Source organism: Balearica regulorum, chromosome 26 (genome assembly GCF_011004875.1).
Source record: "Balearica regulorum gibbericeps isolate bBalReg1 chromosome 26, bBalReg1.pri, whole genome shotgun sequence".
Lineage (NCBI taxonomy): Eukaryota > Metazoa > Chordata > Aves > Gruiformes > Gruidae > Balearica > Balearica regulorum.
In genome coordinates this window covers 1,355,350-1,368,416 of record NC_046209.1, presented here as the reverse complement: position 1 = coordinate 1,368,416, position 13,067 = coordinate 1,355,350, and the positions used below count along the sequence as shown (strand labels likewise).

The window sequence follows — 13,067 nt, the reverse complement described above, 5'->3', positions numbered from 1 at the left end:
TAATAGATACCAGAGCTAAATTTAATTTTAATACCACAGCTTTTTAGTGCTTTTTAAATCTAGACAGACTGTGAACTGGAAAGACATTTAAAATTTTAATCACTATTACACAATACATGGAAGCCTGTAATAGACTTATAAAAAAATGGATATAATTATTTAGCACTAATGTCTGTAATGAATGATAAGGAACAGGAGACAAAATACATTCTTTTAAAAAAAAGGAACTTCAGGGAAGTCAAAGATGAAGAATCAGTCAGAATCTTTAGAACTTATCACTGACAAGGTTTGCAGCTGCCCTTTTTTCAAAGTGCTTTTAAGGACATGGGGGTGGAAGGGATCACACGGATAATTGAACCCAGGACTCTGCCATTGTGAGCAAGCTTTGTCTTAGACCCAGATAAAACTCATCTTCCACTACTGTCAGGGAGGTTGCTTCAGAAGCATGCTGTTGTAGCAGTTCAAGAGGGTCTCCAGTTCCCAGACAAAGTTTATGCATCGCCTATTTACAACTTTTCTTGTAGAAGCACATCCCCAAAAGTTCCCCTTTCTTAGTCTGCACTCCTCAGTGTACCTCCACTAAGGATCTTCTCTCCCTCCACTTCTGCCTTGCTCAACCAAACACAGCTAAATCAAGGTATTCACACTTCTCATAGAACAGGTTTTTCCACATTTCTTGATATCCCATACTCAACATCTGCTTGTCTCTCATTTCACCTTCCTTGAAACAGTTGACTAGAATTCTATTAGGGCTGCAGGGAAGGTTTCATCAATGACACTTAATAGAAACTATATCACTACATCTTTTCCTGCTGGAAATACCTTTCCCAATGTGTGCTTGGGTTTGAAATCTCTTGGCTACACACAGAGCACATTCTCAGTCTAAAACAAACTGAGTAAACTGAGTCCTCTTCCCTCATCTCCAAGTGATGAGCTCCAAGCCCATTGTCCCAAAAGAAGAGCCTAAATAGATACTAGCAAGACTTGTAAAGGCAGATTTCTTAAACAATGGCTTAATAATAAATGCCCTCCCGTTTCCATTTGGGGACACATTGAAATCACCAGCCATCAAGTTTTTTTCTGTGCTCCACAAGCCAAGAACATAAAGTTCTGTTTCACAATGGCAGGCCAAATCTAAAAATCTTCAGAGGCAAAACACGGAGAGAGGGATAGGGGGACACAACTGACACAGTTTGTACCTTTCTTAAAATGTATTTCTCTCTCATGTTGACACAATACCTTTGGCTTTTTTTGCTGGGCACTGCAATCTGCAGTGTTATACTGTGGATAAAGACATACAATGTCTATGCTATTAGCTGTTCCTTTAACTTCCAACTTCTGCTTTTGACTATGGAAAATAAGTACCAGCTGCCTAGCAGAGTCTGCACCAACAAAAAGCCATTTTCGGAGTTCAATTAGCACTGTCTGCACACTGCTGAGAGTCCCTATCGATCGTTGTTACCCTATCACACCAGACCAGACTGTATACCACAGAGCTGTTTCAACGACAAGCCCTACAGCCAACTTTTCCTATTTTCATTATTCCTTATTGTTTCCTATTTTAGCCTCTGCACTTTCCCCTAAATGCACAAAACCATTCTTGGTAACGCAAACAGCCACTTATTTTCTTATAACAATTAATCCCTTTGCGCTACCTCTTGATAAGGATTACTTCATAAAGAAGTACATCTTGCAACGCAAGTCAAATAATACTTAACAAAACCATGTGAAACACACATAGAAATACTCAGACATTCACATTAACTGTGTTTCCTATGGCCATCAACGCAACGAAACAGACCAACTGCAAGGCAGAAAAGAATTCTGCTCTAGTCCTGGCCAGTCATCCGAAAGCCAAGAAGCCTGTTCTGTTAATGAAGACCTCGTAACATCTACAATTAAAATGCCATTTAAATCATACACCTGTGGCCGTGATGGTCTTTTCCAGTAGCGAAAAGCTCTTTCAAAGCCTATGCTGCAATACAGCTGTTTTCTTCCTGTTTTTTTTTCTCTCAGATCCCTTTTCCCACTTTGTTTCAACAGAGATTTATGTTCAGACCACTAGTGCTAGCTTGTCTTAGAGATTTCTAGCAACCACTAGCTGCAGGCAAGTTTTAAATAGACAATTATGAAAATCTGATGTAAAACAAAGTTCACAGTTCTAGTCTTTTCAGAGGCCAGAGAATAGACAATCAATGAGAAACTAGCTTATTGATCCCTTTTCACCACGATATTTTGAGGTTACACAGCAAGAAGGTATAAAGAAAAATAAAAAGATAAAAAGATAAAAACACACAGGAGATTGCTAGGAGCCTCTAAGCCATTCCCAATAGAAAAAAAAATGAAGCCATCTTATTAAAAGAGACCTTTTCTATACTTCAATAACACACTGTGTATAGCCTTTAAAACATATTAAAGAAAAAAATACAATTGAACAGATAAGCCTTGAGCACAGAAATCATTCTTTAGTACAAACCTGGGGAAATGCACTGGGGCGAACTTTGCGGAGATCCAGAAGGTCTGTGCTGCAAATCTTTCTGCTACAGGAAAAAATACAATATTCTTAAAACATACAGACCAAACTTTCAGTCCAAACTGAATCATATTTTTCCTAACATATAGCACTATCTGTAAGTGAAGCTGTGTACTGAAAGTATGAAAGATTTGACAGAGTAACAGTTCTGATTTTTTCACATTCCAGAAGAACCGCATATAGACATTAACACTTTGTATAAAAATCCCATCGAGCATAAACCAGACTGAAACAGAACCAAAAATGAAGTTGCAGCTGAATTAAAGCTACGATCATAAATAATCTATTAAATAAAAGCAAACGCTTTATGTAGACAGTCTTCACCTACACTTTGTTGCCATTTAGTTTACAGCAATACTAACTAAACTAACCCAGCCAGTTTTAACCAAAATTTAGACTGCCCACTGAAAATTGCATCTCTGGCAATCTGTACGCTTTCTTGTTCTTACAACACTAGGGTATTACAATTCATTGAGATGCAATTTATCTAAGATGCAAAGAAATTAAATAAGTAATACAGCCTGTAACAAATGGCTTTTGGGGAGTCTTGCTTCACTCTGAGGATCTCATTTCTGACTTCATTCCCCATATCACTTTGTGCTACTGCTCCCTCTCTGCTCTCTTCAGGAGTGGTTTGTAAGGGCTGATTCACCCATGAATGTTTGGGAGATGGTGAAGAGTGGAAATTAAAGCATCAGAGCAAGTGAATTTTTCTGTTTAAAAGGAGAATGCACAACGCCTTGAAAAGTTTAAAAGTACATATCAAAAACCCCACAAGAACATTTCTGCCCTCAAAAGAGTTACATTCTAAATCACCAACGGCTGAAAGCACTTCCTCTAACCTCTAATTGCTCAGGTCTGAGCTGTTCTGCTCTCTCTTTCCCCCCCTCATGGTCGTCCCTAATCTGCTATCAGTCTCTGAAATCATCAACGCTCGCAGGTTAAACCAAACTAAAACTCCCTCAAGTATAATTAGTTATAAGGAGGAGGAAATGATTTTCAAAAACCAATACCAGAATTAAAAAAACTCCACAGATAGACAGCTATCTGAAACCAACCTGTGACATTACAAGCAATCACAGACACCACAGTGACACAGATAAAAAATGAACAGCTTAGCAAGATACAAAGTTCAACACAGTTCAAAAATGAAACCACTTATTCTGCATTGCTCAGCTTATAAACAATACACAACTGTTATAACCAAATTCCTCTCCACCCCTCACACTCTTCCATCAGCTTTGAGATGGTGCAACCATACAGTGGCGTAAAATTCAGAGGTACCACATAATTCAATTATATTCCCCAAAAAAGTGATGGGTTTGAGTATTCTTATAGGAGTTAGTCACAGTTCTGACAGACACAAGCAATGGGAAGCAATTTTCAGTACGGCAACAAAATGTTTCACTTTATTTTCCCTGCATACATTGTCATAAATTACTATAATGACAAGTTAATAACTATTCAATGTCTTGAAGATGTAGGGCAAGATTCTGTACTGATGTAAATTAAAACACATGCGCTAAGTTAAACTTACTATGTCAAGCATTGTTATTATAAAAGAAAAACAAATTTTAAAATCCACCTTGGGTCTGATGCTGCTGCATTCAGCCAGTAAACTCTTGCAGTTCTTATGGACATTCACTGCACAATCTGGAAAAAAAAAAAGTCTTAAATTATTCTTGTCATTCTCATTTAGGGAAAGGAAGAGTGACACATAAAATATCTTAATTTTGGAAGAGATGCAGAGTAAGCTCAGGTGTTTCAGTGAGCGTCTTTGTTGTGCATGTTCTGTTCTTGATTCTACACCAACTACTCGAACTTTTTCAGTAAGACTCAGAATCATTGACAATGCAATTCACACATGCAAGCACAAAGAGATGCTATTGAATGCACTAACAGTATTCTGCTTAACCTCCACTCAACCAGAGCACTGCTTTTCTCGTATTTGCAAAGGTTTTTTTTCCATGTCTCACAATTCAAAATTGATACCATTCGAGAAGGCAGCAATTTATTTGGCTCCACATGAATAGCTGCCCCTCTGCACAGAGTCCTAGTAGGAGCTGAAGTAACTACAGTAAAGTTCAAAACCCACCACGGAATCATCAAAGTATTACCACCATCAGAGCATTACCACTTTTCTTGCTTCACAAAGGAACTGTTTCCAGATAAAGGAACCAAAGCAGCCCTCTCACTGAAAAGGCATAAACCCATTAATTATACTTAAATCCAATCTCTTTTTTCCTTACAATAACTATTGTTTGAGAAAACAGGTTGACAACTGATAGCATCAAATATTTTCTGCAGTCTGTTTGCCCATTTATAAAACAAGATCCTTCATCAAAAGCAGAAGCAGCGCACCAGCAACTCAAACAGTAAAGGAAACCAGGATTTGTGTCTTCCCATATGCTTCAGGCATGCCTGTTAAAAGACAAATAGAACAAAACTCGGAAGATGAACACCGTATCTGCTAGAGAAAATCCTGTTTATATTTAAAGCACAGAGAAAAAAACTATTTAAGGTCTCTTCATCCAAACAGAACTATCATCCGTGCCTGGCGCCAAGACTGGGGATCTGCTTTAAGGCTCCTGGCTAAGGTAGAGAAATGCTCACTTAGAAGTGTTTTCCATAATTACAGTAAAGCTCTGAGAACAGGAGAAAAATGTTTACTTGGCCTTAAACACAAATAAATTAAGAAAAATATAAAAACAAGCCTGAGAGAAAGACTGAGTGCACAGACCCGAAAGATGCTTACATGTTATGCAACTTCCACAAGTGTGGGAAATAAGAGCAGAACACTTTGAGTGCCTGCCACACAAAAAATTTCCACAAAAACAATCACCTCCCATAACTTCGCTCTTACTTGCGACATTTCTACCAATACCGCACCCTGTGCAACAAAACAAAAGGCGTTATATCTAACTGCAAATGTACATGCCTCTGCAAATATATGATAAAAATCTATCCAAATTATTCGCTTGCTAAACCTATGTAGAGAATAACAAATATATTAGCTATTTCTGCATTGCTAAGGCCTCTACCTATCACCAGAAAATGAAAAGCTTGTTAACAGACAAGCCACAACAATGAACAACTCGTTGACAATGGAAATCCCTTTCCTCCCAAGAAAAAGGAGCAAATCGTAGGACAGAAATCACCACACAAAATGAAATCCACATCATTTATCTAGAATTGTGTAATACATTCATCTATAAACATTTTATCAAACTTTAACCAGACATTCATATTCCCTTACATTTATATATCTTCATTGATTACATTTGATAATTCTTTTCCTATTAATTATTAGTAGGACCAATTCTACTTCAAAAGCTTGCATACCTTGTTAAGGTAACTGTAAAAGGGATATCAACCTAAAAATATATTTCAATTTTAAAACCATGCACTTGTTTATATCACTCTCAGTAGATATTTTTCACTTAATCAGCTAATATATTTAATAGTGCTGTGTGTCAGTTCCCTATGCTGCTGAAACACTCTTTACGCAACAGGAGGGAATATACTAGAAAACAGGAAAATGCTACAGAAAAGCCTCAGAAAACTGCAGGTGAATCCGAGGACTTGATTCTCTAAGAGATTATTTGGAATGCAATTAACTTAATGATTTCCAAGTGGCATTATTTTTGCCCATGTAACAGAAGAGAATTTTGAAAACTGACAGAGGAATCAGACTATTTTGTAAGCATCCTTAATTTTATAAAATATGCTCAGCTTTCTCTGTTCAACGCATTTTTGCAGACAGTGCTGAGCCAAGTACACTCCAATTAAGGATGAGAACAAGTATTCAAGTACTACTGAATTTGATTTCCTTTTTCTGCAGGTAAGATGTCTTTGCATTCTTTATTCTTCTGCACAGCCTCTCTGAACAGGGTGTTAGAGAACTGCAGGGGTCAAGAAAACAGCAAAGAGAAGAATGAGGGACAGAGGACAGTGAAGAAGCGACAGGAGCCTGCACAAACTGAGACTGATATTTAAGAGCAGAGATAAATATGAAGGGTCATTATATAGAAATAATAGATACGTAACCTTAGAAAACACAGATGGGAGAGGTTTTTTTCCTCCCTTTATCCCAACTCACCACAGACACCCTCCAAAAAGCAGCATTGGTAAATTCAAAACTCACAGAGAAAAATATTTTTGCATGTACTATCAGTAACTGGTGGCATTTGGTCTTACTCAGATGAAAAATTTGGGAAGGTACAAAAATTAAACGGACAGTTATGTTGGCAAGCTCTTCTCAAACTAGAGGGTATTCCTGAGAAAGACAGAACTAAAAACTCTGAGCACTGCCACCCAGGCTCTTCCCTTCCTCTTGCCCATCCTTCAATCACTCACTGGAACTGCGAGAAGATTAGTTTGGCAGGGAAAAAAACAGATCCTCCAAAGGATTTTATTTCAAGACAGACTATGCAGAAGGGCTGTAGCTCTGGCTAGTGCTGAGAACACCAGTTAAACTGCCCCCACACCTAGAAGGTGCAAGGATTTGGGTTACCTGGTCCCCATCACTGGATGGGGACAGAGCTATGGGTTCAACAGCTATCGATACCACACGTAGCATGGAAACTAAGCAAACCCACTGTGGTTGTTTCTGGGCTTAAATCAACGGGTTTGGAATTAGAGTGAGAATTTTGGGAGCATCACGTTATCCCTTACTATGGGACCATCACTGCCTCTGAAGCATTGTGCATGGGGTAGTGCCAGCGATGACCTACTGCTCCGACTAACTGAAACAGCGGCCTCACCCAGCAAAGAAATATTGAAGACCAAGCGGCTCACAAACATCATAAAAGATCCTGTTCACAATTGAGGGTAATGAAATTAATATCTGGTATAATAAAAAACCCCTTCCTTTATGAATGAGATGCTTTCCCAAAGCCTCACAGAAACCAAGTTACAACTTAAGAGCATTTCACTGGACAACACAATGCCCAAAAGCAGAGATTCGCAGCATGCAAGAGGGCAATGAACCTAGCTGAAAAAGGGCAGGCGAATACATCTTCTCCCCCAGCTGTAATACCTTCCACTGGATCAGACACTGGCAATGGCCTATAAATGTCTTCCAGAATTGGATTCCAGGACGAATCTATGACTCACCAGATATTATGAGTATTATGATCCTGACTTTTGGTCTGGAACGGTACTGCCCAATAAAACAACTCTTAAACGGACACTTGCAAACAACAATTAAGAATCAGATATGCTGACTAATCCAAATATGTGATTAATCCAAAATTTAACTACTGACTTTTTTCTTTTTCCTTAAGCATACAGTATTTTGGTGTGTTTCAAATGGCAGATTAAAAAAAAACCAAAACCCTTTAAAATCTTAAGTTCAGGGAGGGATACTTCTTAACAGTGATTCTAATGATACAAGCGCTCTTTTGATGCTAAGGATATATTCACCACCTATTAAATCCAACCAGCAGAAGAGAGCTATGGACAAAACAGTTTTCTTGTGAAACTAATAAATTTTTCTCTTTTCAAACGTCCAATGCTTCAGGGATCAAAGAGAATCTCTTCATTCGTTTCTCACCCGCACACCATACAAAATAATTCCTCTCCCTTGAACTGACAAAGGAAATAACTTGCAAGTGAATGATTAATACAGGATATAAAATCTGAATTTATACATAGAGATACACAACAGCCAAGAAAGATTTCAAACAACTACAGCATTCCAGAAAAAGCAGAATGACTTTGTGATAAATCTCAGGAAAGAGGAGGAGTTTCACTGGAACATGAAGAAGTTTCTGTATTCGGTAAATCCAGGTCAGGTGTCTTGACAAACTCAGAACAGATTTAACTTTGTCCTAGTGGCTTTGGTGACCGGTGTTTACTTGTTTTGCTATCTTACCTAATTGTGTAAATTGAATTGGTAAATTCAAAACTCACAGAGAAAAATATTTTTGCATGTACTATCAGTAACTGGTGGCATTTGGTTTTACTCAGATGAAGAATTTGGGAAGGTACAAAAATTAAACGGACAGTTATGTTGGCAAGCTCTTCTCAAACTAGAGACAGAAACCAAAAACTGTAAGGGTGCAGGGTGATGAGACATTTCACATTCTGAAACAGAGACAGTCCACGTGAGAGAGCAACACCACAAAATTACCAAGTTTCAGTTTCTCTGTTAAAACATTCCTCTTTGTCTCCAAAACCAACCTATAATTACTTTCTCACTGTATCTGGTTTTATTGTCAAAATATCAGCTAGACGGACGGGGGTGGGGTTGTGTCCTTCCCAACACTGCAGGTTCTGGTGGCCTTGGGGTTTTCTTTAAACACAGAAACCCAAAACCAGAACAAACAAACAACTGATGTCTCTGGGTTTTAAACAATGCAAAGTAAAATTAGCATATTAGCCTAAAAGAAATACAAGCACCACTTCAATTCTCTCATGCTGAACCCTTCCCCCATTCTATGGGTGCTGGAGAACTGAAGCAGCAACTATGACAATCATAAAAGGTATTTAAAATATTTCATAGGTAAACATTAGGTGGAACTACAACACACAATGTGTGATGGCTCCTGTTTGACAGCCATATTTCATGGTGGTTTTTTTTTTTATCATACCAAAGAGAAATTATTACCTTATAACGTTATAAATTTTAAAAAGTGCCAAATAAAAAAACCACCTACAAAACTCTCTTTTACGAGAGGAGAGAGAAGGAACTGAGAAGCAGCCGTTTCTTCTCTTGCTTTTACACAGAAGACACACAGATACTACAGTAACAAAACCACAGCACAAAACTTTCAAACGTTATTCAGAAATTTTGCTTATTTATTAGAGCACCAAATCCAAATACAGTACCAGAAACATTCCGAAAGCTATTTCTGTTTGAATCACTCCCTGTTTCCCCCCACCTCCTCCAAAATCCATCACCGCTCCTACCAGGGTTTTCTTTCTAGCACAGACAAGCTAAGCCTACAATCTGATACGATCTCCCACTCCTCTCCTTAATACGCAAGGGCTGTGGAATGTCTTAAATGGGTCAGTTAGCACAACTGCGGATAAGGAGAAGTTTTCACCATTTTTTTCCCTAACACAGTTAAGATGTTTTTATGCACATCCCAGCCTTTTCTCACCACTGCGGCGCCAGCACTATGCGTGTGAGCAACCAAGAAGACGAGATGCAGGATTTCATTATCACAAGCATAAGGATGCTCAGACTGTGGTATAAAGCGAACTAGTTTCGCATTAGGCTACATCAGCTCACCTCCCTAACGCACACAGAGATATTTTATCCCTTCTTCACCCCCTAAAAGATAAAGGCCGGCTCTTCACAAGCTAAGTCTTTTATGCCTTGAGCTGCTAACTTTGGGACGGCTATAAACGCTGCAGGATTTGTCACGAAAGGGAAGATAAACCCGCTGCCCCGGCCAAACCGGGGATCTCCTCCGCGCCGCCGGAGCAGGCCGGCGTTGTGTAACTGCCCGCTGCGGGACGTTGCTAGGCGGCAGCGGGCAGGCTCCCCCCACAGCTACCCGCTGAAATCCCCCTCACCACGGGCACTGCGAAGCCCCGGGAGCAGCAGCGCTGCCCCGCCACAGGGACCGGGGAGGGGAAGGAAGGGGGGTTGGGGGGTGTCAGCGGGCCGCGGCCTCCCATTGCCCTGAGGAGGGGGGAAGCTCCCGGTACCGGGAGGGCTCGTTAAAGCCGGGAGGGGGTAGCGCCGCGGAGAGCCGGGGGCCGAGGCTCGGGGCGCCGACGGGCGCGCTGACAGCCCGGTCTCTTACCGGAGTCCCCGGGGAACCACCGGTTGCACTCTCGGTCCCGGGAGCCGCAGCCACAGCAACAGGAAACGCCCCTGCGTCCCGGAAGCAAAAGGGAGACGGAGGGTGCGCGCCTGCGCCCGGCCGAGGGGAGGGTCCCTTCCTCCTCACGGGGGGCACGGCCGGCCCCTCAGCCGGGGACAGACGGCCGGAGCCAGCGGGCCTCTCCCTGACGAGCGTCCCCGGCCGCCCGCCCCGAGCCGGAGAACTGTTGCGGCCTATTCCCCTGCCCCAGCCGGCGGATGTAAACATCCCGCAGCGCGGGAGATCTGCAGGGGAACCTGCCTTCCATCAGCGCCCGGCCGCGGCGGGAACAAAGACTAAACAGCCCCTTGACGGATGGGATGTAACATCCCGAGTGACAGCTTTAACGTGGTAGTTCATGTGTTTGCGCAGCCCGGCACTTACTCTAAATACGTAATTCGTTATTAAAAGCCTGGTGGGATTTGCCATTCGAAACACACTGAAATGTTTATGGCGAGGTTGGGGTGCCCGGCAGGTTGGCAGGCCGTTGGCTTCCTCACCCGCCCCGCCACTGGAGTGCCTGCCCGGGGCCTTCGCGAATGACCCCTGTGCAGACAAACAGCGAAAGCAAAGGGGAATTATCTTCGCTATCAGCAGATTCATGCACTGACTTGTATAACTAAATGGCTTGCTGGAAAAAAACCCCAAACCCACCACCTTTTCCTTGATACAATAAGGTTTGACCTAGTGCTAGCACCAGGCTGCCAAAGTGCTCTGTGCAGGGAGGAAAAATCAGAACAGCCCATGACCCAACCTTACCTCCTGATCTATGATTCACTCTGGGGATTTACAAACTGATCTCCACCACAAGTTTGTCATATTTTAAGTCACACACAAACAACTTGCCTGTCAAGCTTGAAAGTGCAACGCACGCGATTACAAAACAAACTTCCTCTCAAAATCCACCCTACAGTTTTCCCGCACTGCTTTGAAAGAACCTGCCACCGTTTGGGCTGGAAGTGAGCTGAAATCCTAGACCACCATGGGACCAATATTGCTTCTGGTTTCCACACTGCGACCTGTTTAATCGATTTTATTTTTTCTCTTCATCTTACAGTTGCAAGCTTTTCAGAAATGTTCCCTTTTGTGCTGCTTCTGTAGAGGACTAAGTACAATAAGGTCCCGGTTGTTTATCAGGGCCTCTCAGCACTACAGAGAAATAATCATTAAATAAAGCGGTTTAGGGGTAAACAGCTGGCTGTCACTTGGTGACAGATTAATCCTTAGGCACTTCAAACTTTGCGCTTCGCTATAATATAAAAGTAAAGCATTGCAGATTGCCCAACTACAGCTGTCACAGAGAGAACGTGCTGTGCTTGTGCGGCTGGCCTCAGGGCATCTCCACAAAATCTGTAAAATCTGGCACAGCAACCAGCTGGAAGACTCTGTAGCTCAGAGCTAAGGTTTGGATTGCAAAGAAGAGAATAGCACCGGCTTTCTGATCCTGTGTAATTCTATAATAACAAAAGATTTCTTACTGAATGAGTTGCAGATAGATTACTGTCGGGCAGCCATATGTATTTGTCAGGCCAAGTGTACAATCCTGAGGTTTTAGCAGGGAGTGCAAGGAGCAGCACCTTGGAGATGTTCCAGATGAAGGCATTACTGCCCAGATAAGAAAAGAAAGTGAAAAGCAGAAAAGGAGAAGCACTGAGAATAGTATATTCTTCAGCTTCCTTTTCTAAAACCTCTAGAGTTCAGTAGAGTCAGCTCTGCATCAGCAGACTTTTAGCTCCATCAGTGTTTCCTCTGCACCCAGCACTGCAAACCACTTTCACATTTGCTTTAGATCCTGCTTCACTGGCTTACAACCACAGTAATCCACAGCCTAGCGCAGTTGCTCTGGTTTTGCCTGTTTTATTTGGATTCCTGTCAGTAATCATTTATTCTAAGTAGGACTCCCAGTCCATTTATCACTGTCATCATGTTACAGCAGCCAAACCTCCTTTTCCCCACAAAATAGAAGCATTTTGGTGGCTGTGTCTCTCCAGAAATGCAAAGTTTCAGGTTGCCTGCTGCTTTTCAGATTTCTCAGAACTGTGTGGGCTATGAGCAGAAATTTCAGGATAGAAAAATGAAGTAATTCCTCCTTATTATAAGCCCAAACTATCCTCTCCATATTAGCTTATTGGTGCTGCATTGGGAATCCTAAAAGCAAAAGTGTGCAGGCACGAGCGCCAAGTGAGAGCTGAATTTCACACATTGAACTTCAAGTCCAAACCAAGAGCCATTCTGACCTCTCTTCCTTACAGACAAAGCAGCATGGGTAGGACCCGTGTCCCACAGAACCATTGTGAGAAAGGAAACGGCTCTCCAGGCCTCTTTCACAACGTGCCTTAAATAAGTCCCGGAGACTACTTGTTACAGTGGTTTGTGATAAATCAGCCTGTATACTGAAGCAGCCTGAAAGGGTCAGCCTAGGACAAGTGGACAGTCTGGTGTCCAGCACAGTCTGTATTATTCAGGAAGATTCATTAATCTGAGCACCTTCTCTTAAAGAGGACGAATTTGTCTGAAGCCTGCGCAAGGCTTTGGTTGCAGCTATAGGTTTCCTTTCGGAAAATGTGATCTCCCTATGGGGCCCAGGGCTCCATCTTTCCCATAGAGTAACAGAGCCATAACTCCCAACTAAAGAAGATGTAGAAGACTTGCCTCTACCCCAGTGCTCAAGCTCAAGTTGCTAGGAGGGAAGCAATCCTCCTGTCATCCGTATTCCA

General features: G+C 41.7%; 1 protein-coding gene across 3 annotated transcripts in view; it reads right to left on the bottom strand.

Moving 5' to 3' along the window:
* Positions 1 to 13,067, bottom strand: part of ARHGEF18 (Rho/Rac guanine nucleotide exchange factor 18) — a 47,821-nt gene that overhangs the window by 19,868 nt on the left and 14,886 nt on the right. Inside the window, exons 1-3 of one of the 3 annotated variants that reach the window (XM_075776287.1) lie at positions 10,291 to 10,429; positions 4,119 to 4,186; positions 2,477 to 2,537 (exon numbers count right to left, since the gene is read on the bottom strand). Coding sequence is in view for 1 of the 3 variants with exons in the window: in XM_075776285.1 (XP_075632400.1) it covers positions 2,477 to 2,540; positions 4,119 to 4,186 (132 nt within the window). In the remaining 2 variants the exon portion in view is untranslated. Of the gene's footprint in view, positions 1 to 2,476; positions 2,541 to 4,118; positions 4,187 to 10,290; positions 10,430 to 13,067 lie in introns of those variants that run through there. The other 2 variants (XM_075776286.1, XM_075776285.1) reach the window with 2 other exon arrangements.